This window comes from Choloepus didactylus, chromosome 11, assembly GCF_015220235.1.
Source record: "Choloepus didactylus isolate mChoDid1 chromosome 11, mChoDid1.pri, whole genome shotgun sequence".
Taxonomy (NCBI): domain Eukaryota; kingdom Metazoa; phylum Chordata; class Mammalia; order Pilosa; family Megalonychidae; genus Choloepus; species Choloepus didactylus.
In genome coordinates, this window is record NC_051317.1 from 74,202,220 (window position 1) to 74,229,187 (window position 26,968).

Here is a 26,968-nt window from a genome sequence, read left to right on the forward strand (position 1 = left end):
ATTTTTTCCTTATGTTTTTCCACATAAAATTTCAGTATATTAGATGCAATCAGGCCTATGTGACAAGATCTTCTTTAATATTAATCTGTACCCAGAATAGTAGCCATTTCTTTTTTGCTTTGTGGTAACTCCATCTTTGGTGACTTCATCCACATTACTAATATATTGATAAACACCTTGGATCTGAAGATAGAATCCCAGAGATGTTCCCTATATTGACATCAACCTGTTGATCTCCACTTAGAGGTGTGTGCAGAAGACATTTATTTAAACACTTGTTAACCCACTTAATTCTATTGCACATTAGTCCAAATATTTCATAATAATATATCATGAAGAACCTTGTACACAGCCTTGTATAAGTGCATATACCAATATAATGTTCATTTCAAAAAAGGAATAGTGGCCTGGTATATGTAATTAGAAAGGTTTTCAACACTTCTTTTTTTTCCTTCTTGTGATATATATAAGAGAAAAAAGGAAAAGATGACTGATCTGTTATGACTGATTTCATTAAATTAGTGGTTGTTTTGACCAAACAACAGTGACTTTCCTAAGTGTTCACAAATATTTATTTTATAATTCATTACAGAGTTTTGCTTGGAATTAACATCAAACACACCAGGTGTAATTTGCAGAATCTTTCTTCATTCTCTCCTTGCAAATTCACACATCACTTTCATATTCCATAGATATTCATTCCTCTCTCCATTTTGATGGTTTATGAAAGATCCTACTGTGCTGGTTTGAATCTATCATGTCCCCCACAAAAGCCATGTTCTTTAATGCAATCTTGTGGGGACAGACTTCTTAGTCTTTTGATTAGGGTGGGACCTTTTGATCAGGTTGTTTCCATGGAGATGTGACCACCGAACTGTAGGTGAGACCTTTTGAATAGAGCATTTCCATGGAGGTATGAGTCTGCCCATTCCAGGTGGGGCTTAATTAGATCATTAGATTACTTAATTAGATCAATAAGCATTTTAAAGAAAGCTCATGGAGAGAAGGAGCTCAGAGAAGCTGAGAGAGACATTTTGGAGAGAAGCTAAGATACGACATCCAGAGTTTGCCCCTGGGAGAAGCTAAGAGTTGACACAGACCCAGACACTTGGAGATGCTGGGAGATGCAGACAGAGGATGTTTGGAGATGCTAAGTGATGAAGCCTAGAGTTTGCCCCAGAGAAGCTAAGGGAGGACCCACAGATGCACAGAGAGAAACACCCCAGCAGAATGAAGCAGAGAGCTGAGAGACACTACCAGAGACAGAAGCCCAGAGACATTTTGGAGAAAGCCATTTTGAAACGCAACCTGGGAACAAAGGACCAGCTGACAGAAGTGCTCCAGATGCCATTGTCCTTCCTTTGGTGAAGGCATCCTGTTGTTGATGCCTTAGTTTGGATACTTTTATGGTTGTAGAACTGTAAATTTATAACCTAATAAATCCTCTTTATAAAGCCAATCCATTTCTGAGATTTTGCATAACAGCAGCATTAGCAAACAGAAACACCTATGCAAGTAGTCTGTCATTTCTCCTCCAATATATCACCATTCTAAGGTACAAGTCACATTGACCAGGGGACCAAGCTCATTTGCAGCACCATATTATTGACTTACTTTGAATTTCAATTTTGTATCTCTAGAGTTTATTGCATCTGTTAAGGTTCAGTTTGTCACCTTGACAGAAAGCATTATTTAAAAAGACTGAATGTATTCTACTTACATTCTGTCATTTATTTTTATTCCCTCCACCCCAAAGGAGAATCTATCCATTTCCTGGTTCTTGCTCCAACTACTCTTAAATGGCATTACAGTTTCTGGCATTTTTTAGAACTTGTAACTTCTTTTCCACTACTCTCTTGGATCCAGAAAATTTTGTCTACTATTCTGTGAGTGTTAGGAAAATAAAAGTAAAAGTTTGCATTCAAATTCCATTGGTTTCTTTACCAGGCTCACTAATTATAGACTATTTTTCTTTTATACCTTTATTCTCTTAATATATCTAGGTATGTGGTATATATGCTTCTGCTTCATGATACTTCAATCTTTCATTTTTTTTAGTTGGACTGTAATGAACCAATTTATAGGAAAAAAAAATCAGCTCTAGCACACACCCAGCTATTAGTAACTTATGGGTACTAAGCTTGAAGAGATATAATAAGAACTGTTCTGTGTATTTGAAATGTATAGCTCCTTCATTTCATCCCCCCCAAATTCTATGATGTAAATGTGATTATTATGTGTACATTATAGATGAGGAAACAGAGGCACAAAAAGGTGAAGTCACTTACCCAAGGCCACATAGCTAGTAAATGAGAGAACCAGAAATTACCTAAATAATCTAGTTGACCATGACTAAGTACTTCACAATACTATGTCTCACATTGAGTTTAAGATGACTCACATGCTTTCTTACAGATTACCATCACTAATACTACCAACCCATTCTTCACTTTGTTTGAGTTAGAACTCTCCATCATTTTGGCTAACTTTGGGAAATAATATTGTCAATATTCTGTTTCAAAAAAGAGTACGTGTTTTAGTCCCTATCACTGACAACACCCTTTCCTATTTTATGCTGTGCCAAGAATCTTCCTCCATTTTACTAGCTTGGAAGCTTCTAGTATTCTCTTTAAAATAGCTCATATAAGTTCTCTTCACATATAAAGAGATGTAAGTATTCTCTAGCATGCTAATCTGCATGCAGACACATACCTAGCTGACATAGGGTCTGTACCAATTAGGTCAGTTTCTTCCATATAAGCTTATTTCAACCATAAATCCTAGCCTGCCAAGTTTTATGGTTTAACATTCAGTTTTGTGTGATTAGACCCATATTATGCATTAGCATATTGAAAATTCAGGCCAAGGACTTTACTTATGGTTCTCCTTCAAATTTCCTCAAGAGAATATTTTGGTAGGCTCCATAGTATTTCTGCTTATTACATTAGCTAATTTATCAACTGGCTAAGGATAACCTTCCATTTTATAATGAAAAAAAAAATGAAATGGAAGGGCATTTGTATTTTACCGTAACCTTCTGGGTTTTCAATATACCACAGCATATAATTAATGAAAAGAGGGACAGTACAAGTTAGGAAATTGATGTCCTAGTCCCATTCCTGACACTAAGTTTTCTGCTTGACCTTTTAACAGATATTTTTAATGTCTCCTTCTTATTTCATAATATATTGACAATATTGGTCATTGTAACAAAAGGAACCATAAAAGTAAAAAAGCATTATTAAATAAGGACACTATAATTAATCATTCTTTATTCATCATTTAATTAGACAATTACAGAACATGGTTGTGGATGGATGATACAAAACTTTCAGATGTATAAAGAACCAAAATAATGATAATACCTGATAGCATATAGTAAATACTAGATGGCTGATAGAAGTTATAACTATCAACAGGAAATAGTACAATAGTTTTATAAAAAAAACTGTAGAAGTATACCCATAACTTAATATTATTTACTTTCCTAGAAAAGATCTTATAAAGCTCAGAAGAGAAATGGGGTTAAGTTCATAAACCAAAAATTTACGATAAGAGCACATGTTTTTCTTTCCTTTGAAGAAACAGAGTTGGCTTCAAAAGACATCGAGTGACAATGGTGGCTGGTCTCACTAGTAAAAAATAGAGCTTGAAGCTCTTTTATTTTGTTAGCTATTTGGCTTCTATTTCCAGTTTCTATTCCTTTTTTTTCATTCTTTTGTGGAAATAAGTGTTCATCTTTCCCCTCTTTTGTTGTTCTTTTCTTGTTGGAAGGGTCATTTAAGTTTATAGAACTGTAAAACCACTACTAAAAATGTTTCCATGTACACAATGTATTAGGTTAAAGTAAATGACAGAGTAATATAATCCTTTACAAAAGCTCATTCCTCCATGAAATATTCATATGTATATTACTACTTCCAGATCTATTGTTTATCAAGTTTTCCATGATTCATGTTTCAGTGTTTAAAAATATGTATGCATTTGAATCTTTTTCAAACTTTTTTGTTCGTAAATAACAAAAAATAACATTGATGAATATTTTATATATTAATAAAAACTTTAATTTCATTTGCCTGATAACTAGTAAGCACAGACATGAAAACAGTTTCTTTCCTTAAGAATGGATAACTTAACTGTAGGCAGAACTACAAAAGTGCTAGGCAGAAGTCTTCATCATTAAATGGAACATTAATGCATTAGTCTCAGTTTGGAAGCAGTGGGGACAGAAGAATGGGAACCCCTTGAAATGGTACTGTTTTAGTTTGCTAATGCTGCCACAATGCAAAATACCAGAGATGTACTGGCTTTGATAAAAGGGGGGTTATTTGGTTACAGAGTTACAGTCTTAAGGCCATAAAGTGTCTAAGGGTAACACATCAACAATCGGGAACCTTCACTGGAGGATGGCCAATAGTGTCCGGAAAACCTCTGTTAGCTGGAAGGCACATGGCTGGCGTCTGCTCCAGAGTTCTGGTTTCAAAATGGCTTTCTCCCAGGACGTTCCTCTCTAGGTTTCAGCTTCTCTCCAAAATGTCACTCTCAGTTGCTCTTGGGGCATTTGTCCTCTCTTAGCTTCTTTGGAGCAAAAGTTGGCTTTCAAAGGCCATCTCCAGAATGTCTCTGTACGCTGAAGCTCCTCTCAGTTCCAATGCATTCTTCAAAGTGTCCCTCTTGGCTGTAGCTCCTCTTCAAGATGTCACTCTCAGCTGTAGCTGCACTGAGTTCCTTCTGTTTGTCAGCCCATTTATATGGCTCCACTGATCAAGGCCCACCCTGAATGGGTGGTGCCATGACTTCATGGGAATATCTCATCAGAGTTATCACCCACAGTTGGGTGGGGCACATTCCATGGAAACACTCAAAGAATTACAACCTAATTAACACTGATAGGTCTGCCCACCAAGATTACATCAAAGATAATGGCATTGGGGGACATAATACATTCAAACCGGCACAGGTACCTTTCTATACCATATCATAATTTAATTTAACTTTATTATAGCTTTTCTTTTTTTTTTTCTTAGGGCATTTTTAGATTTATGGAAAAAAATCATGAGAAAATAGAGTCCCCCATATAAGCCCTCTCTCACACACAGCTGTCTCTCTGATGAACACTTTGCGGTTAGTGTGATAGCTTTGTTACAACAACTGATGAAACAATAATTAATTATACTGTTAACTATAGTCCATAGTTTAAAAACAGGGGTTCAGTGTTTGCGGTTGTACAATTCAATGCTTCCCTTAAAATTTTTATTCTAGCAACATATATACAACTTAAATTTTCCCTTTTAATCACAGTCAACATATAATTCAGTTGCGTTAATTAATTCACATCACCAACCTAAGAAAAAATACAGCAATAGAATAAAAAATGACTTTTTGGTGATGATGGCAGAGTAGGGAGTTCTAGATTCACTCCTCCTCCAAAACCAGCTAGTGGACAGGCAGGAATGGTCTGCAATAACTGTTCTGGGGTTCTGGAGGGCAGGGGAGCACTGCACAGCAACCAGGGAGGAACCATACAAAAAGGCTGAGAAACTGTGGTAAAGAACTGTGATCGGTCTGCTCTGCAGCGGCTACTGATGCCCATACCCCACTCTCAAGGCAGGCTGCCTTGGGGTCTGGTCCCTGGCTGGCTGCTGCAGACAGAGGAACATGGAAGTCCTCTCCCCCAAGAACAAGACAAGGCACAGCTGAGCACTGATCACAGCTTTTGACTGGTGAATTTGGATCGGTGGGTCCCACCTCTGAGCTGCTGTTTTAGCCATCCCTGGACAGGGACTGTCAAGGTCACTGTTTCAATCCTTCCCAACAGGGATGGAACTGGCAGAGTTTTAAAGTTAAATGACCTCCTTAAGGCTGCAGGGAACACTTTGTGAAGCGTACCATCTGCTGGGAAGGCCAGGAATTGGGGATTCATCCAAAAGGCTTTCTGGTGTCTTTTCATGACCTTCTCCCCAAGGATCTTTGGAGCTGGCCTGCACCCCATCCATGGGTCCCTGGACTTGTTTTGGCTGGGAAATACTGACTTGAGAAAGTAGTCTCCAGGGTTATGCTCCTCCCAGAATTTGCCCCCCAGGCAAAAAGCAGCTAGAGGCAATGAAAGTAGTATAAAACAAAACAAAACACAACTATAGAGGCAAAACAAATAAAAACAGAATCACAGATCAAGATTTATGAAGAAGGAACAGAAGAAAGGAAGCTTCCCCTGGGGATGAAACAATTGCACAAATAGTGTACCACACATCCAGGGCAAGAATCAGATGAAGCAGAGTTGAAAAGAGCTGATCAGTTAAACATGGGAAATTCAAAAGGTCTAGGAAAAGTTGAACCAAGTGTCAAAAAGAGCCTTAACACAAAGCCAGTCAACAATAAAACCCTAGGCAAGAGAGAACTGAGCTTCAGAGTAAACTCATCAAGATAATCAGATGCCTAAACATCAGAAAAAAATGGATTAAGAAGTGTGATCTATCAATATGCTGCCTACAAGAGATGCAACTAAGATTTAGAGACACAAATAGGTTGAAAGTGAAAGGCTGGAAAAGGATATTCTACAGAAATAGTAATGGAAAAAGAGCTGGGGTAGCTATATTAGTATAGGACAAAATAGACTTTAAATGAAAAACTGATGTAAGAGACAAAAAAGGACACTATATATTAAGAAAAGGGGCAATCCATCAAAAATAAATAACAATGATAAATATTTATGCCCCTAACCAGGGTACCCCAAACTACATGAGAAGGGAGAAACAGACATCTCTACATTAATAGTTGAAGAATTCATCATTAGAGAGACAATCTAGACAGAAGATCAATAAGAAAATAGAGAACTTGAATAGCATGATAAAAGAACTAGACCTAACAGTCTTTTACAGAACATTGCACCCTAAAACAGGAAGGCATACATTCTTCTCAAGTACTCATGGATCATTCTCCGAGTAGACCACATGTTGGATCACAAAACAAGTCTCAATAAATTTTAAAAAGCCCTTTCTCTGACCATATTGGTATGATGCTGGAAATCAACAACAGAAGGAGAACTGGAAAATTAAAAAATACATGGAAGATAAATAGTACACTATTAAACAATCAATGGGTCAAAGAAGAAATGGAAAGAACAATCAGTAAATGTGTTGAGATGAGTGAAAACAAGAACACAGTATGTCAAAACATATGTGATGCAGAGAAGGCAATGCTGAGAGCAAAACACATAGCCCTACACACCTACATTAAAAAAGAAGAAAGAGCAAGAATCAAAGATCTAACTGCACACCAGGACCAACTGGAAAAATAATAGCAAACTAATCCCAAAGTAAGCAGGAGGAAAGGAATAACAAAAATTAGAACAGAAAAATGTAATTGAGAATAAAAAAAATAGAATTAACAAAACCAAATTTGGTTCTTTGAGAAGATAAGCAAACTTGAACTATCCTTAACTGGATTGACAAAGAAAAAAAGATAGAAGATGAAAATAAATAAAATCAGAAATGAGAGAGGGGAACTAACTACTGACCCCACAGAAATATAAAGAATCATAAGAGGATACTTATGAACAACTTTATCCTAACAAATCAGACAACTTAGATGAAATGGACAATTTCCTAGAAATACATAAGCAATCTACACTGACTTTGGAAGAAACAGAAGGTCTCAACAGACCAATTACAAGTAAAGAGATTGAATCAGTCATTAAAAACCTCTCAAAAAAGAAAAGCCCAGAACTAGATGGCTTCACAAGTGAATTCTACCAATTATTCTAAGAAGAATTAATACCAATCCTGCTCAAACTCTTCCAAAAAATTACAGAGTAGGGAACACTACCCAACTCTGTAAAGCCAACATCACCCTAATAACAAAGCCAGATATAGATACCATAAGAAAAGAAAATTAGAAACGAATTTCTCTTTTGACAATTGATGCAACAATTCTCAACAAAATACTTGCAAATCAGATCCAACAGCCTATTAAAAGAAGTGCATACCACGTGCAAGTGGGTTTTATTACAGATATGCAAGCATGGTTCAACACAAGAAAATCAATTAATGTAAAATACAACATTAGCAAATCAAAGGGGAAAAAATCACACAATCATCTCAATTGATGCAGAAAAGGCATTTGACAAAATTCAGCATCCTTTCTTCATAAAAACACTTCAAAAGATAGGAATAGAGGGAAACTTCCTCAACTTGATTAAGGGCATATATGAAGAACCCACAGCTAACATTGTACTCAATGTTCAAAGACTGAAAGCTTTCCCTCTAAGATATGGAAAAAGACAAGGGTGCCTCCTGTTACCACTGTTATTCAGCATTGTGTTAGAAAGTCTAGTTAGAGTAGTTAAGCAATAAAAATAAAGTATATTCATATTGGAAAGGAAGAAGTAAAACATTCACTATTCACAGATGTCATGGTCCTACAGATACAGAGTCCTGAGAAATCTACAACAAAGCTACTGGAGTTAATAAATCAGTTTACCAAAGTTGGTGGATACATGATCAACATGAAAAAATTAAGAGTGCTTCTATACACTAGTAATGAGCAGCCTGAGGAGGAAATCAAGAAAAAAATTCCATTTACAACAGCAACTAAACAAATCAAATATCTATTAATAAATTTAACCAAGGATTTAAAGAACTTGTCCATGGAAATCTGCAAAACATTGCTAAAAGAAATCAAAGAAGGCATAAATAGATGAAAGAACATTCTGTGTTCATGGATTTGAAGACTAAATGTTGTTAGGATGTCATTTCTACCCAAGTTGATTTACAGACTCAGCATAATCAACAGTCATAATTCAAACAACCCAGTTTGCAGATGGAAAAACCAATTACCAAATTTTTTGGAAGATTAAGGGGCTCCAAACAGCCAAATATCATCTTGATGAAGATGACAAAGTTGGAGGACAATGAAGCAATGAAAGAAAAAATAGATAAATGCGACCTCCTCAAAATACAAATGATGATAATAATAATAATAAAACACATCTGTGCTTCAAAGGACTTTTGTCAAGAAAGTGAAAAGGCAGCCTACACATCTGGAGAAAATATTTGAAAATCACATATGCAATAAAGGTTTAATATCCAGAATATATAAAGGAATCCTACAACTCAACAATAAAAAGGCAAACAGCAAAATAAAAAATTGGGCAAAAGACTTGAATAGACATTTTTCCAGAGAGGATATGCAAACGGCTAAAAAGCACATGAAAAGATACTGAACATCACTAGTGATCAGGGAAACGCAAATGAAAACCTCAATGAAATATCATTTCACACCTACTAGAATGGCAACTATTAAAAAACCTGAAAACTCAAGTGTTGGAGAGGATGTGGAGAAATAGAACACTCATTCACTGCTGGTGAGAATGTCAAATGGTGCATCCACTATGGAAGACAGTTTGGAAGTTTCTGAGGAAGCTACGTATAGAATTGCCAAATGATCTGGAAATCTTACTGTGTAGCTATAAACCCAGAAGAACTTAAAGCAGGGGTGCCAACAGACATTTGCACATTGACGTTCATAGCAACGTTATCTACGATTGCCAAAAAATGGAAGCAATCCAAGTGTCCATCAACTGATGAATGGATAAACAATATGTGGTATATACGTATGATGGGATTATTCAGCTGTTGCATTATTCATGTGACAGCATGGATAAAGCTTATTTGAACAGGTTGAAATAAGCCAGAACACAAAAGGACAAATATTGTATGATCTCACTGATATGAACTAATTATATTAAGCAAACTCATAGAGTTAGAATCTAGAATATAGGTTATTAGGGGATAGAATGGGAATAAAGAATGGGGAGCTGATGCTTAATTTGTGCAGAATTTCTAATTAGGTTGATTGTAAATGTTTGGAAATGAATAGTGGTAATGGTAGCATATTACTGTGAGTTTAACTTACAGTGGTGGATCATGTTTGTGAAGGTGGTTGATGGGAAGTTTTGGGTCATGTAAGTTACTAGAAGGAAAGTTAGAAATTAAAACATGGGACTGAATAATGCAGTGAACCCTGCTGTGGATGATTTTCGTTAATAGTACACATATAAGAATTTTTTTCATGAATCATAATAAATATACATCACTCTTACAAGGTGTTAATAACAGGGTGGTATATGGGAAAAATATAGCTAATGTAAACTATGGACTATAGTTAGCAATAATTCAATAGTCTTTCATCAGTTTTGACAAAGGTACCACATCAATGCAAGTTGTCATCAATAAGCGGGTATATGGGAATGTTCCAGTTTTTGCATGACTTTTATGGAAACCTGCAACTTCTCTAATGAAAACATTTTTTAAAAAAAATTACACTCATGGAAAGAAATTAGACACAAATTACTTCATATTGTATGATTCCATTTCTACAAAATGCAAATATAAATAAATTTATAGAGACAGAATTAGATTAATGGTTATGTAGTCCTGGGGAAGGATAGAGGGATTGACAGATAATTGCTAAGGAGTTGGGTTTTTCTTTTTGGAGTAATAAAAATGTTCTAAAATTGACTGATGAATGCACAAGTCTGTGATTATACTAAAAACTATTGATTGTGCACTTTGGATGGATTGTATGGTGTGCCAGTATATCTCAATAAAACTGCTTTTAAAAAAAGAAAAGTAAAAGCTAAAGTAAAAAAAAAAAGTCATCTAAAGGCAAAAATATAGTTTCTGGGAGACTGAAGTTGCCAAAATTGAATTATGCAATGATTTTAGTACAAATTTAAATATCTTCCTACTGGAAACCCTTCCCTCATTTGCAGGAATCAGGATTTTAGATTACCACATTGATTACAACAGAAAAGTTTCTCAGTAAATACATATCAGCTGCTTTGATGAACATTATCAATAGACTTTATAATTGTAATTTACTTTTTTATTGAGATTCTTCACATAGCATACAATTATCCAAAGATCCAAAGTGTACAATCAATTGCCCATGGTACCATCATACAGATGTACATCCATCACCACAATTAATTTTTTGAATTTTTAGAACATTTTCATTACTCCAGAAAAGAAAAAAAAGGAAATGCAAACCCTCCCATACCCCTAACAAACCCGCCTCCCTTACTGAATCATAGTATTGGTATAGTACATTTGTTACTGTTGATGAAAGAATGTTAAAATACTACTAACTGTAGTATATAGTTTGCAATAGGTATGTTTTCTGCATATACCTCTCTATTATTAATTTCTAGTTATATTGTTTTATACTTGTTCTAGTTCATGAAAGAGATTTCTAATATTTATAGTTAATCAGAGACATTGCCCACCACAATGTTTTATGCATTCCCATCTTTTAACCTCCAACTTTCCTTCTGGTGACATATGTTACTCTGAGCTTCCCCTTTCCAACATATTCACACATGATTCAGCACTGTTAGTTATTCTTACAATGTACTACCATCACCTCTGTCCATTTCCAAACACTTAAATTCAACCAAGTTGAACATTCTGCTCATAATAAGCAACCGCTCCCCATTCTTCAGTCTTGTTCTATATCCTGGTAACTTAAATTTCATGTCTATGAGTTTACATGTTATAATTAGTTCATATCACTAAGACACTGCAATATTTGTCCTTATGTGTCTGACTTATTTCACTCACTTAGTGCCCTCAAGATTTCTTCATTAACCCATTTTTTAAAGGCAATTTTGTTCACACACCATACATTCCATCCTAAGTAAACAATCGATGGTTCCCTGTATAGACACATATTCATGTATTCACCATCATCACCACTATGTATATAAGGACATCTCCATTTCTTCCACAAAGAAGGAAGAAGAGTCAAAGAAGGTAGAGAGACAAAAAGAAAAAAAGAAAGAGAAAAAAAAAATGACAGCTGGGAAGCAACAAAAGGAAAGATAGCATTAAACTAAAGTAGAATAAAGAGTCAGACAATGTCACTAATGCCAAGAGTCCCATAGCCCTCCCTTAAGTCCCCCTCTTAAAGGCATTTAGCTTTGGTATATTGCCTTTGTTACATTATAGGAAGCATAATACAATGTTTCTGTTAACTAGAGTCTCTAGTTTGCATTGGTTGTATTTTTCCCCCAATCCCACCCTATTTTTAACACCTTGCAATGTTAACATTCATTTGTTCTCCCTCATGTAAAAACATACTTGTACATTTTTTAACAATTGTTGACTGTTCTAGTTGTCACTAAGTTATAAAGTCCCAGTCTTTTTCTTTTATCTTTCATTCTTGTATCCCACATGCTCCTAGCCTTTCTCTTTCAATCATACTCACTGTCATCTTTTTTCAGTGTACATGCATTGCTGTGCTACCATCACCCAAAATTGTGTTCCAAACCTCTCACTCCCGTCTTTTCCTTTCTGTCTGTAGTGCTCCCTTTAGTATTTCCTGTAGAGCAGGTATCTTGTTCACAAACTCTGTCATTGTCTGTCAGAGAATATTTTAAACTCTCCCTCATATTTGAAGGACAATTTTGCCAGATAAAGGATTCTATATGGTTGGTGGTTTTTCTCTTTCAGTATCTTAAATAGATCACACCACTTCCTTCTTGCCTCTATGGTTTCTACTGAGAAATCTGCACATAGTCTTATCAAGCTTCCTTTATATATGATGAATCACTTTTCTCTTCCTGCTTACAGGATTCTGTCCTTATCTTTGGCATTTGATAATCTGATTATTAAGTGTCTTGGCATAGGGCCTACTGAGATCTATTCTGTTTGGGGTAAGCTGCGCTTCTTGGATCTGTAATTTTATGTCTTTCGTAAGAGATGGGAAATTTTCATTGATTATTTCCTCTATTATTGCTTCTGCCCTTTTCCCTTCTCTTCTCCTTCTGGGACACCCACAACATATACATTCATGCATTTCATGTTATCATTCAATTCCCTGAGATGTTGCTCATATTTTTCCATTCTTTTCTCTCCCTGTTCTTTTCTGTGTAGGATTTCAGATGTCTCATTCTCCAGTTCCTGAGTGTTTTCTTCTGCCTCTTGGGATCTGCTGTTGTATGTCTCCATTGTGTCTTTCATGTCTTGTGTTGTACCTTTCATTTCCATAGATTCTGCCAGTTGTTTTTAAAACTTTTGATTTCTACCTTACATTTTCCCAGTGTTTTCATTATACCCTTCATCTCTTTTGCCATTTTTTCCCTAAACTTTTTAAATTGATTTAGCATTAGTTGTTTCAATTCCTGTACCTCAGTTGAAGTGTAAATTTGTTCCTTTGACTGGGCCATATCTTTGTTTTTCTTAGTGTAGGTTGTAGTTTTCTGTTGTCTAGGTCTCTGGCTTCCTTGATTATCCTAATCAGGTTCTCCCAGACCAGATGGGCTCAGGTCTCAGAAAGGGGAAATATTCAGTATCAGGTTTCCCTGAAGGTGTGTTTTAGAATACTGACACACCCTGTGTGGCTTCTATTCACTGTGCTTTTCCTAACCTGCCCAGCAGGTGGTGCCTGTCAGCCTGTCACTCCAGAATGGTGTAAGGAGGTGTAGCCTCCTTAGTTTCTGTTTTTGACTCTTTCCCCCAGCTCTGGGGTCTGGGTCTGAAGGGAAAGCTGTGCCCAACCTCCTTACTCTTAGGGAAGATGCACCCCCTAGGAAGTTATCATCTTCATTTGAATTGTCTCTCTGACAATCTCCAACCCTGTCTTGGTCAGAGTGTTGTGAAGTGAAAATGGCTCTGGCTCTCTCCTGTGAGCCCCTCAGGTTGAAAGAGAGAGAAAGGGACAGAAAACCCCCTTTCAGAGCCAGTACACAGCCTCCCAGTTTCACCCCTCGGCCAGAGATAGCACCTGGTCTTCTGGGCTTCCCTTCCCGGGACGGAGAAGATTTTTGGCTCTTTAAGCTCAGTCATCACTAAAAGCCTCTGTCTGCTTATTGGGGATTTGTAGCTTGTATTGAGCAGTCCACATTTGTTAATTAAAACCCCAGTTGGAGCTGAACTGAGGTATATTCATTTATTCAGAGAGTGCTGCTTTTTCCCACAGGGAAGTTTTGCAGTTCAGGCTGCCATAGGGGGATGGGGTTCCCAGCTCAGACCCACAATTTTTACCTACAGATTTTATGCTGAGATATCAGGCATTCCTCCCAATCCAGGTTGGTGCACAATGTGTGGAAAGTCATGATTGTCCACCAATAGTTATTCTGGATTACTTATTAGTTGTTCCTGGTTGCTTGTTAGTTGTTCCAGGGGAACTAACTAACTTCCACTCTTCTCTATGCCTCCATCTTCTTGGTATCTTCCAGTAATTTAACTTCAGACTATATTTAGAGAAATCTTTTTGACTTTGTGATTAGCTGAAGAAAATGCTTCTGGAAAATGGAGAATATTTTGTGGTTCACTATCATATATCTTTTAATGAATCATAAAGATATGGTCATGAATTCCCAACCTTTCCCATAAAATTTTCAACATTACCAAGCTTATGCAATTAGAATAAATACTAGTAATCCACAGATGGATGTGTCTGTAACTCTGTGCATGGGCTGTAGGATAAGAGGTTAGGTTGTAGAACAGAGCAGATAATAATTACACATGGAACAGTGCTCCTGAAGCATCTGGCTGGGAAATACCAGAAGAATATTTAAAGTTGATCATACTTACCCATCTCTATATCTTCAAAGCATAGATTTGGCTATGATTGTAGAATATAGTTGTAAGACCTTATTTGGTAAATTTTCTATAGTCATCTGTATGTTGTAAGTATACGCAGAAAACAGGCGAAAAAACTAAAAGGTCACAAGCCATATCCAAACTGCCATAGGAATGACTCATTTCCAGAATGCATTAAATCTTGAAAAAGAACAAAATATTTCTCAAAAAATAATGGGATAAATAATGGAGCTATGAAAATGGCCCTCACATTAAGATTCAGAAAATAAATCTTCCTGCTATTCTCTCTTATATACCTCACTTATCACATGACTTCCTTTATGTAGCCTCTGATTTCACCACACATTTCTAGGGTAGCATATTTAGGTCTGTGATAGTGGTAGAAGGCAAAAAAAAAAAAAAAAAAAAAAAAAAAAAAGGGGGGAAGGAAAAGAAAAGAGAAAATCACAGAGTCCTTCATTATTTTTTCAATTTACTTAAAATAAGAGTTATCTGGTTCTTTGAGCCAGCCCCCAGCACCTTTATAGTGGCTATTACAATCTTCAAGCTACAAATGACTGAAGCATCTCAAATTACCCTCTTTGTTGAAGGTTCCTAATCCAAAATCAGCTGAAACCACATGAAATAAAATCCTCTCTATTTTTGGCTCCACAGCTGTTAGTTTATACTTCTAGTAAACTTTACCTCAGTGTACACAAGGCTGACAATAGTGAATTAGAAAAAGGTATTCTTTCTGGGTGGCTAAATTATAATAGAAAAAAATGATGTTTCTATGAATGGCTGTACTCTCAAGTGTATGCAGCTTGGCAAGCAGGAAGAATGCAGTGTTTCACTAGCACTTACTCTCTTGGCCAGGAATCTTTAGGCAGTGCATACATTTCAATACATATAATTCAAATTTATATTAATGGTTTTTGCTTATAATTTTCTATTCCACTATATCATAAAGTACTTTAGATTAGAGCTTGCATTTTGTTAACCTCTGTATAGTTTCAGCACCTAGGAAGAAGTGGTATGAATGAAAGCTTGTTAGAATGTGGGCACTATGAAGACAGGGGTTTGTCTCACTCTCTGCTATACATTCAGTGCTGAGGATAAAGCATGGCACAAAGTAGGTACTAAATAAATTACTTAAATGGAAGAATACATAATATAACTCAATTCATAACTGAAGAACCAAAGTACAGGATAGTTAAGTAGTTTGCCAAAAATCACAGAGCTTTCAGTGGCAGAACCAAATCTAGAATATGTGTCCCTAAATTCAATTCTGCCAGTTTTGTTTGTTGGTTAGTTGGTTGTTTTTTATCACCAATGTACTCTGAATGAGTCAAAATAGGCTACAATATGTTGTGGTCACAAATGAAGAGAAGCTTTGGAAGGGGAAAAAAGAGCTAGAGGTTTGCACCTCTATTTGCTTCATATTATACCCCTAAGCACTTTTTACATCAATTTTTTCTCTGATATTCTTAGTCAATATGGCTCATACATCTTAATTTTTTCTGAAATATACTGTTATCTTAATTCTATACAAATGAAGAGCTCATTAATTTGGATTTCACTAATTGTGATTTGCTAAATTACCCATGAGTTGATCAAATGATTACTTATCTTAAAAAATAATATGATGTATAAAGTATTAAAACAAAAAGTACCCAAGGAAGAGCATTTAAAGGCATAAAAGAAGAACCTCTTTATATATATCTTCAAATCCTGCTAATAGTTACAAGTTAAGTCTTGAATAATTAATATTTATTTAGTTAGCAACATATACCAAGTTGGCATAGAATCTGTGGGGAAAGCAAATACACATAAGGCCCATTGCTTCTCTTCTAGAATGGCAGCTTTCAAGGTGGAATAATCTATATTCCTTCAAATCAAAGAAAAATAAAACAGAAAGACCCTTGAGTTGACTTAAATTATTCTTATTATCATTTTACTAAAATCTATACAAATATAAAACTCGATAAAAGATTATTATACTTAACTGTTCTTGTAAAGTAAAAACAAACAAATTTACATATCAAATACTAACAAAATAACAAATCAATAAAAATAGCTTTACAATGTGATCCTATTTTGATGGATGATGACCTCTGCTCATCCAGGTAGTTACATATGATGTGAATATAGTACTTGCTGTGATAGCATTTACTCTGTAGAGTTTCACACATTACTACACAACTGTGCGCTACACAAAGAGTGACTCAGATTTCTAGCCCTTGTTTCCATTTGGCCTATGGTGACAGTTTTGTATAGCATTTAACATGATATTGTTTAGCCTTCATTTGCTATAAGTGCATAATTTACTTGTTAAGCCCAAAAGCAAAAATTATTTGAAGTAACAGGTCATAGTGCAGCACACCCAACTATAAAAGTAAATCCAAACTCCAAATGTACAGCATTCAGAAAATCATAGATTCAGAGTATGCTTATGCTGAAAACTTCCAAACTATCACCAAGTTTTAAACATATATTTATAAGAACACTGATAGAAAACTTGTGGACACCCTGAGAGTACATCTGCAAACTACAGTTAGAGAAACATGCTCTAGGAACTTACTGTTTATCTGGAAATATTTATCTATTCTGTAAAGTCAGTCTCTAAGTTACACCAGATATTTTAGATTCAGTCCAAATTAATACACAGTTTTAACTGCAGTATAGTTTTTTTTATTTTCTTTATTTGATTCTTAAAATGAGTACTTCCTAATATTCGTAATGAAACCAAATACTTTTACCACCAATCCCTTTTAAAATGAAATAAGGCACTTTTAATGCGAAATGCCTAAAGGTATAGTCACAAAATGTCTTGGGAATGGTAGGATTTTCAAAATTTTATTAGATATTAATTTCTGGCCAAACTCAATGTTTTCATACAAACAGTATTCTACAATTCAGACATGACTTCTTAAACAAAACAAAAGCAAATATCACAAATGCAGAGCATGATTAATCCCTGTTCAAGTTGCACCTTGCAAGTCAGTGTCTCCCTCCTAGTCAATTTTAAAGAGAATTTTAAAAAGAATGAAAAGCAATTAGCTAAGAGGAATTCAATCCACCTCTATGGAATGAAATGCAAATTAGAAACAGTTAATATAATAATAAATATTTTGAACAAATTTACGCAATACAATTAAAGATACAGTATAGTTGTAGTGTTGACTGGACTTTTCATCGTAAGACATATGGATAACTAGCTAGTGGAATATAGATATAAATGTAAGTATATTTACAGAAAAAATCATTTAAAATATGCAGTACTTGGAGAAAGGAAACAAAATCATTTGGGAATTTTCAAGAACAGGAGAAGTGACAGGGAAATAGTTGAGGCCTATAAGAGAAGTTCCTACAAAGGCATTGTTAAATGATGTAAAAAATTTAGTGTCTCCATGTTATTCCTACTTGAAGGTACAGAATGTTTTTAAAACATGTTTATTATAAAATATTTCTGTCACATATTACCATAAAAATTTGTCACATAATTTTAAGTATATTTGATACTGAAGCAGAATAAAACATGAACATTAATTATCCTCTAAATGGTCTAAATGGCAAAAATATGTGTATATATAGTATTCAATGATATTTCAAGATATTAATCATTTAAAGATACAAGGTATGGAAAAGAAGGAAGGTATACTAAATAATTTAATATACATGTCAAAATGTCTTGCTATTATGGTTAAATCCATATCCAGGAATGACCAGTATCATATTCTACATTCATACTGGTCTGTATTCTAGTTTTTGCCTTCCCAATTTAGATTTTGTCCCACTATATTCACATCAGTTTTACTACTGTTTAGTGTAAGAACTTCTATGCTGATTTTTGAGTGACTTTCTAGTGCAACTGGAGTGGCTGTGTCTACAGGTTTTATTTTTACTACTGAATTCTTGATCGTTCTTTACAGTTTATGTAATACAAGACCTTCTACTATAGTAGATTAGAGCAGAAATTATGGAGTCAAATAGATATGCATTCTAATCTTGGCCCTACATTCTATGACCTGAGAGACATTGGGCCATTCATTTAACCTCTAAAAACTTCAGTTTTATTAACTGTATAATTGGTGATAATAGTGCTTACCCATTCAGTTGTGAGGACCAAATAAGACAGCATATTTCAAAGCACAGGGACTTGTATACAGTAAACATGCTATAAATCTAGAATGATTTTTTCCTTCTAATGAATTTCCATTTCCTATTTTTAACTTCCTTTGTGTGTAAATACATTTTGCATTGTTTTGTTGTGATGGGAGGATCATCTAGAACTCTACAGCTTTAAGATCATAAATAATATCTTCAAGATCAGATGAAACCATAGATTCCTTTCTCGTACAAAAATTTTCAATGGTTGTTGTCTCTTTTAGATCACTAATATCCACAATACAAAATAAATTCTGGTCCTGGTTGAACAGGGACTTAACTGTTTCCTGCCCTTTACATTAGAATTGCACATGGTAATAATGTTAAATAAATGAAGAGAAAGAAAATAAGGAGCAATTTAATATGTAAATTTGCAGCAACAATGCCCAAGAAACAAGTTCAGGAAGGGTACCATTTCTTATCAGGTTTGCATCAGGATGCAATAAAGATTTGGTTGTGTTAAACATACAAAAGTGAGCTCATGTATATGCATTTGAAGATAAACGACCAAGACATTACATATTTTGCTTCACAAAATATGCTAATCACTATATATATAGTAAGTAGTATATTGCCCTACTTACAATTTTGCAATTATATGCACTTTATGATACCAAAAGATAGTTCCTTTGCTCTTTCAATGAAGACACTTATTATTTTTCTGTAAGATACCTAGGATAAAATTGGACATATATTTATTTGAAAATTTAAATACTGGTAGGTGCTAATGATGACTCATCATGCATTTTCTTTTGGCAGTAATGCTAGTGTTTTTAGACTATGTACTCAGTCAGTAGCCAGACTATAAGCTACTGCTTTTGTCCCCCTTCTCAAATTATCTTTATTCCTGTCTTTATCATCTTCCTTACCCCTTTAAAGACAAGTAAAAGTGACAGTTCTATGGTTAAGGGAACATCACAGATTTGAAAGGTGAACTGATCAAACTCCTTCTTCCTTTGTTTTTGTTATAGAAACTCCCATATAAAGCATTTCTTAAATAAACTTTCAATGATGAGTGGATAGGTTACAACAAATTTCTGTGTCAGGCACTGATCTAGACACGGGAGATAAAGCACAGAACCAGACAAATTCTTTGACCAAACGGACCTTACATTCAGGGGTGGGGGGTACAAAAATATAAATAACAAACAAATGTTCTTGTTTCTAGGTGCTTTTAAAGATGAAATACATACCAGATGGTTGATATGTTAGAGTGATTAGAAGAACTCTGTGAAGCAGTGACATTTAAGCAGATATGAATGAAATGAAGGAGAGATCTAGGCAAATATCATGCCTTGATGTAAAAATGGAAGGAATAATAAAGGAGGGAAGGAAAGAAGGAAGGAGGGAGGGAGGGAGGGATGGTGGGAAGGAAGAAGAGAGAAAAGGAAGAAAGTGGAACAAGAGGACACTCCTTAACCTGTAATGATGTAAGTTCTCTTACTTCAAATATAAATGCCAGAGCTACAGTTTTTAGGAATAATAAAAAAAAAAAAAAATTATATTCTTAAGATTCCCAGGTTATTTCTACAATACTTAACTAAGAAATCAATAATGGAGGAGAGTGTTTTATTTACACCAAAGTAAAATATTGTGGAAAGTCTTATAAATACCATCGCACATAAAATATCACACAAAAAGAGAAGGATATTTAAATGCATAGTTAACTTCAAATAATGGTTTATTAAAATGAAATGCAAGAATAAAATGTGGAATTATATAAAAAGAGAACAAATATTTGTGAACACATTTATAAAGTATACTAAAAATATTCACTGTCTAAATTCTTTTTGAATGTTGCACTATGTAGACCAAGATACAAGATTGTAAAGTTAAATGTGAATATGAATATTCTTAACTATCTAAATAGAATTTCTATTTCAATGGTTTATTTATATTTACATATCCTTCAGGGTAGATTTAAAAGGCTAACTTTTCCATGAAGCTTTCGTTGTTTTCTCTAGTAATGAGTACTATCTGAAATATCACTTTATACATAGCTCATTTTCATGCATACTCATATCCATGTTTTTGTATGTCTAACAATGCCTACAATTGTATGTCTTACATATACAAATTCTAGAAAGTATTGGGTGGAAGATGAACTGATTCTAAGCAGTAGGCATTTTTGGAAGAACGTAGTTGTGTGTTTGTGTGTTTACCTTTGAAATAAAAATGCCTCAGTATACAGAGTAAGATATTTAAAAATAGATGCTAGAATAGATACATCTTCAGGAACATTTTATTTAGATGAACCTTAGTTGTAGAAAAATAAACAAAGCATCTCACTTTGCATCCATGGAAGAAAATTAAGTCTTCTCTAAACTTTATGGAGGAGAAATCAGATCATTCTAACAAATATTTAGAAGTTCCTGGCAAAGGGTTGAAAATGCACAATATGAAATAATATGAATTACTTACAACCATCTTATTGAGAGACACCCAGCAATCTGGTGGGAAGTCCTGCAGCAGTGGCACTAGGAACTGAAGACAACCATCCCAGTGGCATAGCAGTAGCATCATGCCGATGAGGTTAAAGATTCTCACCACCGCACTGGCGAGATCATATGTCATGTGGAAAATCTGTTGACAAAAATATAAAATCAATTCTTAGGACCAAATTTCAAAAAAATTCAAGAGTATTTCCAATGCCAGTAAGCATTGACATTGTGTAGTGTGACTTCATTTAGTAAAAATACAGGAAAAATATTTACAAATAGAAGAAAAGATACTATTTCTTTTCCCTCACCCTGAGGCCTGGCACGCTGCTTCGTATTACAAACCCAGCTGTGGGTTCGCTACAAAGAACAGAGATAGCATGAATGCATTCAAGTATGCATCATGTTTTGAAGACCACTGATTACTATCCTTCTGGATGCTGTAATAGAGCTTCCTTAAACAGGGTAGCAAAATTGACAAACGATGAATAGCCTCTTCTCCTCTTTGCATCCCTTAATGGATTTTTTGAAGGACCAAGAAAATAACCCAGGGGCTGAAAACCATAAGCAAAAGGAATTTAATTACAAATATTAAGAAATATTGGGAATAAACCACAGTTAACTTTGTAGCTATGTCAGTGGAAGTATTTCTTTAATTGTGTATATTGAATATGAAAGTGTGGCCTTCAAGATGTAAGTTCTCTGGGTATAAAACAATTGTTTAGCACTTTTAAAAAATTAAAATTGTTATTTCCATCTCTATTATTTTTATGGCACAGCCTTCCCTTTCCTGGGAAGCTTTCTTATTTAACTTAAATTTTCACAAAATCCAATTTGATACATGAGATTATTTCAGAAAGCATAAAAATTATAACAAATAAAAATTCTCCGTAAGAATTTTGGAAATGGAAACATATATGCAGGATTATGCCTGTAACTGCTCATTCATCTAGTCATTACAAGAAATATAATCAGGAACTGATTCTCTTCTTTAGGAGCTCATTTGTTATATCACTTTTCCCCTGCTAATATAGTCTCTGCTTATATATTACCAAGAATAACAAATCCCCCATGGAGTAGTTCTGTATTCTAGAATAATTTTTTAATTGTTGAAGAACAACTGTTTTAAAATAAAATTAGTAAATAATCTTAAGTACACATAGACACAACACCTTAAGATATTCAGAATCCTGTTTTGTATAATTCATAAAAAAGAACTCTATATTTTTTAAGTCATGATGATAACATGTAACAAGAAATTATCTGAGGAAACAAAAAAACACACAATTTATATTTTTATTTGAAAACTGTATCTATGCAAGAAGACTTCCACAATCTTTCAGTGATGCATACTGAAGCCTTCACAAGGAAAACAACAGGACGGCTGAGATTTTGCTTTTATAAAATCACCAAATCTGTCTGTAATGCAATGTTTTTCATTTGACACATTTTATTAGCCATTAATTATTTCTTGGAACAATCTTCCTTTTTGACATAATAATTATAGTGGGCAAAACTTCTTTTGGGAATGACACACTGTTCTGAATTCCTTTTAAAAGTTAAGATCAGGGTCTTAGATTTTAAAGGCATTTTGCATTTTGAGGATAATGCAATTTAATATTCAGATAGCTATGCAGACAACAATTTATTTTACAACATTAAGAAAGTTATATCCCTCTAAGTTATTATTAATTTAGTTTTGCATTTAGCAAACCCACAAAATGTCTTTCTCATGTTATTCCCTCTGATATATCTTGGTCACTGAATTTGTAAATAAAAATTGTGCCAACATTTTTATCAATAATTCCTCATTAAAAGTAATATATGAAAACAACAAAAAAAGTACGCTTCTACTAAAGTAGGAAAAGAAAATCTCCAAGGATATATATAGCAACAGAATCCTATATTTATATTTAAGCATTTCCTGACAAAATGGTTCAAGATGTCTTTTGATTGAATGTTGAATTCTAAGGAAACAGTTGAAGTTGCAGAATATAAACTGCTGGATCAAACAAGATACATACCACCGTTCAACCTGATCATTTGATGTAAACACTAAACATCTGAAACTCTCTGGTAAAGCAAAGTCTATAAATCCCAAGCATGCTAGCAGGAACCAGCATTCAATTACTGGACTTTAGAGTGTAGTCTGTGATGTTTTGATCACTAAGGCCTATTCTTTGTAGAGTTGATTTTATGGATTTTCTAGTTTAATTTTGAGGAAGTTAGATTATTTTTGTGGAATCTTAAAGGGATTTTTTCTTAATTAAGATAATCTAGGCTAATATTTATTTATCAATCTCATTAAGAAAACACTATTATCTCTGAAACATTTTCCAGAGAAACATTATCACTATTTTCATAAAAGAAGTTGATGGGGAGGACCACATTTTTGTTTTTCTTCCATGTAAGTACTGAACTCCTATTCTAACAAGATAATTTCCAGATTTAAGCCTCATTCTCTATCCCATTTTCACTCCTAACCCTACAATTTTAGTTAACAATTTTAGTGCTAGATTTGTATACTAAATGTACTACAGAGTGCTCAGTAGTAGTCACGTTATTTCTTTATAGTCATGTAGTCTCCCTTATAACCTTTAACACTAGGTGTCCAAAAGATATCTTTATGGGGAAGGAATCTTCACATTTTCTAATTATCTACCCCAATATCTAACTTTGAAAGAGGCACAAGACAACTTTGCTATTTTGATATTGGTTAATCTCTGACGCTAATTGCAAGTAGTCAAACTCATTTGAGAACATAATTGTCTTCATCCTAGTTTATCTTACTATGTAATGATGTAGGTAGTACTGTTTTCAACACACAGATGGATGTGGGTGTGTGCAATTCCTGAACCCAATCTGATTGTCTCTTTAGTCTCTTACATTTAGTACACTATTTGGCAGGCATAATCATTACATGCGACCTGAATGCTGAGAATATTAATTGCCCTGTTAAAACCATGCTTGTGGAAGATTTGGAATAAGAAGCTTTATAGAGTACATACATCTGTATACAGTCACATTAACCAAAGAAGGAAACATGATATAATTTATGTATAGCTACAACTTATTATTGTTAAGGGCAGTTTGTGGAATAAACAAACTGCAACTATACACATCTTACTGATCAAGCAGCAAATATCATTTATTATTTAATCTTTTCAGCTCTTCACTTATGAGGTGGAACATGTTTAAGTGATACATTTAAGTTTAAATCAACTATCTTAAAACTACTGAATGCAGATCCACAAATGGCATTATAGTTGACAGTAAATTGATGATGAATGAATTAATGATAATGTTGAAGGAGAGTAACAATGATAACTTTTATGGTCTTAAAAATTTGCAGTCTGCTTTTAAGTTTTAAACCAGGAAATAACACACACACACACACACACACACACACACACACACACACACACACACACACATTTTTACCCTCCAAATGCTCCCGTTTGAAACCTAAAGAGTACTTGGGGTATGGGCAGCAGAAAAGACAGGCCTTTCTGACCAACTAGTAATATACTTTAAATGGTACTCAAAGGAGTCCACTGAAAATGAAATGAATTAAGTTGAAGTTCTTAAAGTATCTCTCTAATTTCATTTTCACCAAAAATTAGACTACACAAGATGTCAATGGAAGGCCCTGTATTTTATAATATCTAGACTTGGACATTGCATTGAATCGTATGACCTCATAGAGAGGAAAGACCTTGCCATCAATTCTCACTGATGCATGAATGAATTCCTTTTTTAATGTTATATGCCTAGAATTTTATCCAGTTGGAGTCCATTGGTTCAGATAGGATGGTTAAATTTCCATAGCCGAATGTTATTCAGTAACAATCTTGTTATCTTGGTAAGATATTTTACTGCATAATACATAAGCCATTTCTAATCATACATATTTCTACATACAATTTTAATTCCATCTTTTGAAACATTTAGGAAAGAATGTGATTAAGCAAACTTGCCCTTTATTTACCTTTATACGTCTAAGAAAAACAAAAATAATGAGTTTATAAGAAAAATATGAGAAGGAAAATGTTGTAATATGGATCATTTAAACATTTTTGTTAAAAAGATACATAAACTGTAATAAAAATACAAACCTTGGAAACTGATAAGCACAGTGTTGGTGATAAGAGTTGATTCTCAACAAATATTTTTTTCTCCCACTAATGCTACTCAACTAACAATGAATTCATATAAATGGGTCAGTACTAATGAGTTCCTAGCTGAGTTGAACCATTTATACCAAGCTTACTCATGTTCCTTAGAACTTCAAGTGAGAGTAAGTAGGTAACTATGGTTCAGTCAGAAACAAAAATGCTGACATAGATTGCATTTTGTTGGCAGAATCTAATCAATTATTCATATTTTTCAATTTCCTTTAGTATAAGCAGTATTTCTTTTTAACTTTCATAAGGACTATTTGGTATACCAGAACAATCAATTATTGAACAAGGCCCTATAAAAATGAAAGACCTAGCATAACCTTCATGTGCTTAATGTATTTTAAGTAGCAGCTTACATAAGAGGGCAATCGACTTATGGATGAATGTTGAAAGTGGTCCTACTAAGAAAAGAATTAAATGGTTTATTACTCTGGGAAAATACTATTAAGTAAAATGAAAATATTTAAGATCATTTTCTATACCTCGATTACAAGTCTCAAATGGCTATAAATTTAGATATTATATAACCAAATTGTGCAACCACTGAAATATTTAAGTGAGGAAAATAAGAAACACATATTTCATGATGGTTCTTTGAAGCTTATTTTAATGATGGTTATATGAATACTAAATTGTATTTAGTATTCACCACATTAATTTCAGGCTGAAGTAAGCACTAAGATTATCATTTAATAAAATGTAACTAATTTTTTTTTCTGACATAAGTTGTTTTGGAATCTTAGCTTAAAAGTAAAAATAAATGAAAATATTTAATATTCTTTTTTACTGTTTAGTATTTGAAAATTAGAAATGATAACAAATGAAACAATCATATAATGATAAATGCCTACTCTGAGGTGTGTGTGTCTGAGTGTCTATGTGCGTATGTGGGGAATGGGGAGAATGAAAGAGGGTAAAAAATCAAACAAGCAAAGACTTTAGCAATGTTGTTTGAACTCTGAATGGCTCTTGTGAATTAATTTCAGAAAGTATTTCCATAACATTATGTGTTTTGGAGGGGATGAGAGAATTTACGCTAGAAATACTGTAATGCTAACAACAGTCTCGTTTTTGTCTTTATAGTCTCATGTCTCTATTCTCTAGCTCTCTTTTGTATAACTGCTGTCTCATCATACTTGTATTATATCCCATGCTCCAGTAAGTGCAATTTTAGTTAACTCTGTATTTTGAGCACCAGATAGTAAAACAGTGTAGTTTTTGTGTCCAGTTCATTTCCTCAGCTAGCATATGAAACCAATCACATGGATTTATTCTTTTTCAAGGGCAAAAATACTCCATATAATGGAATAGAGAACTATGTCTATCTAGTTTGCAAAGACCAGATGTTTGACTGGAGTTCTCATTCCATTAATTTTTATTTTAAAATTCATCTAAATAATGAACACTCTTAAAAGAAAAATAAGAAGACTGCTTAAGTATACAGGCTCTGGTGACTGAACTATCAAAGCCAACAAAGGTGGGTATTTGTAAACTCATTTTACATTCTCTCTGTGTTTTAGTGTAGACAGTGTCTTACAGATATTGGAAGTCAATAAATAGCTATTGAATTGATTCGAAATTACCAAGAAAGAATTAAACA

The 26,968-nt window shown here is 34.1% G+C and overlaps 1 protein-coding gene across 1 annotated transcript in view; it reads right to left on the reverse strand.

The window, feature by feature from the left end:
• HCN1 (hyperpolarization activated cyclic nucleotide gated potassium channel 1) overlaps positions 1–26,968 on the reverse strand; it is a 471,748-nt gene that overhangs the window by 217,019 nt on the left and 227,761 nt on the right. Inside the window, exon 3 of the mRNA XM_037799144.1 lies at positions 21,171–21,332. Coding sequence (XP_037655072.1) covers positions 21,171–21,332 — 162 coding nt within the window. The remainder of the gene's footprint in view (positions 1–21,170; positions 21,333–26,968) is intronic.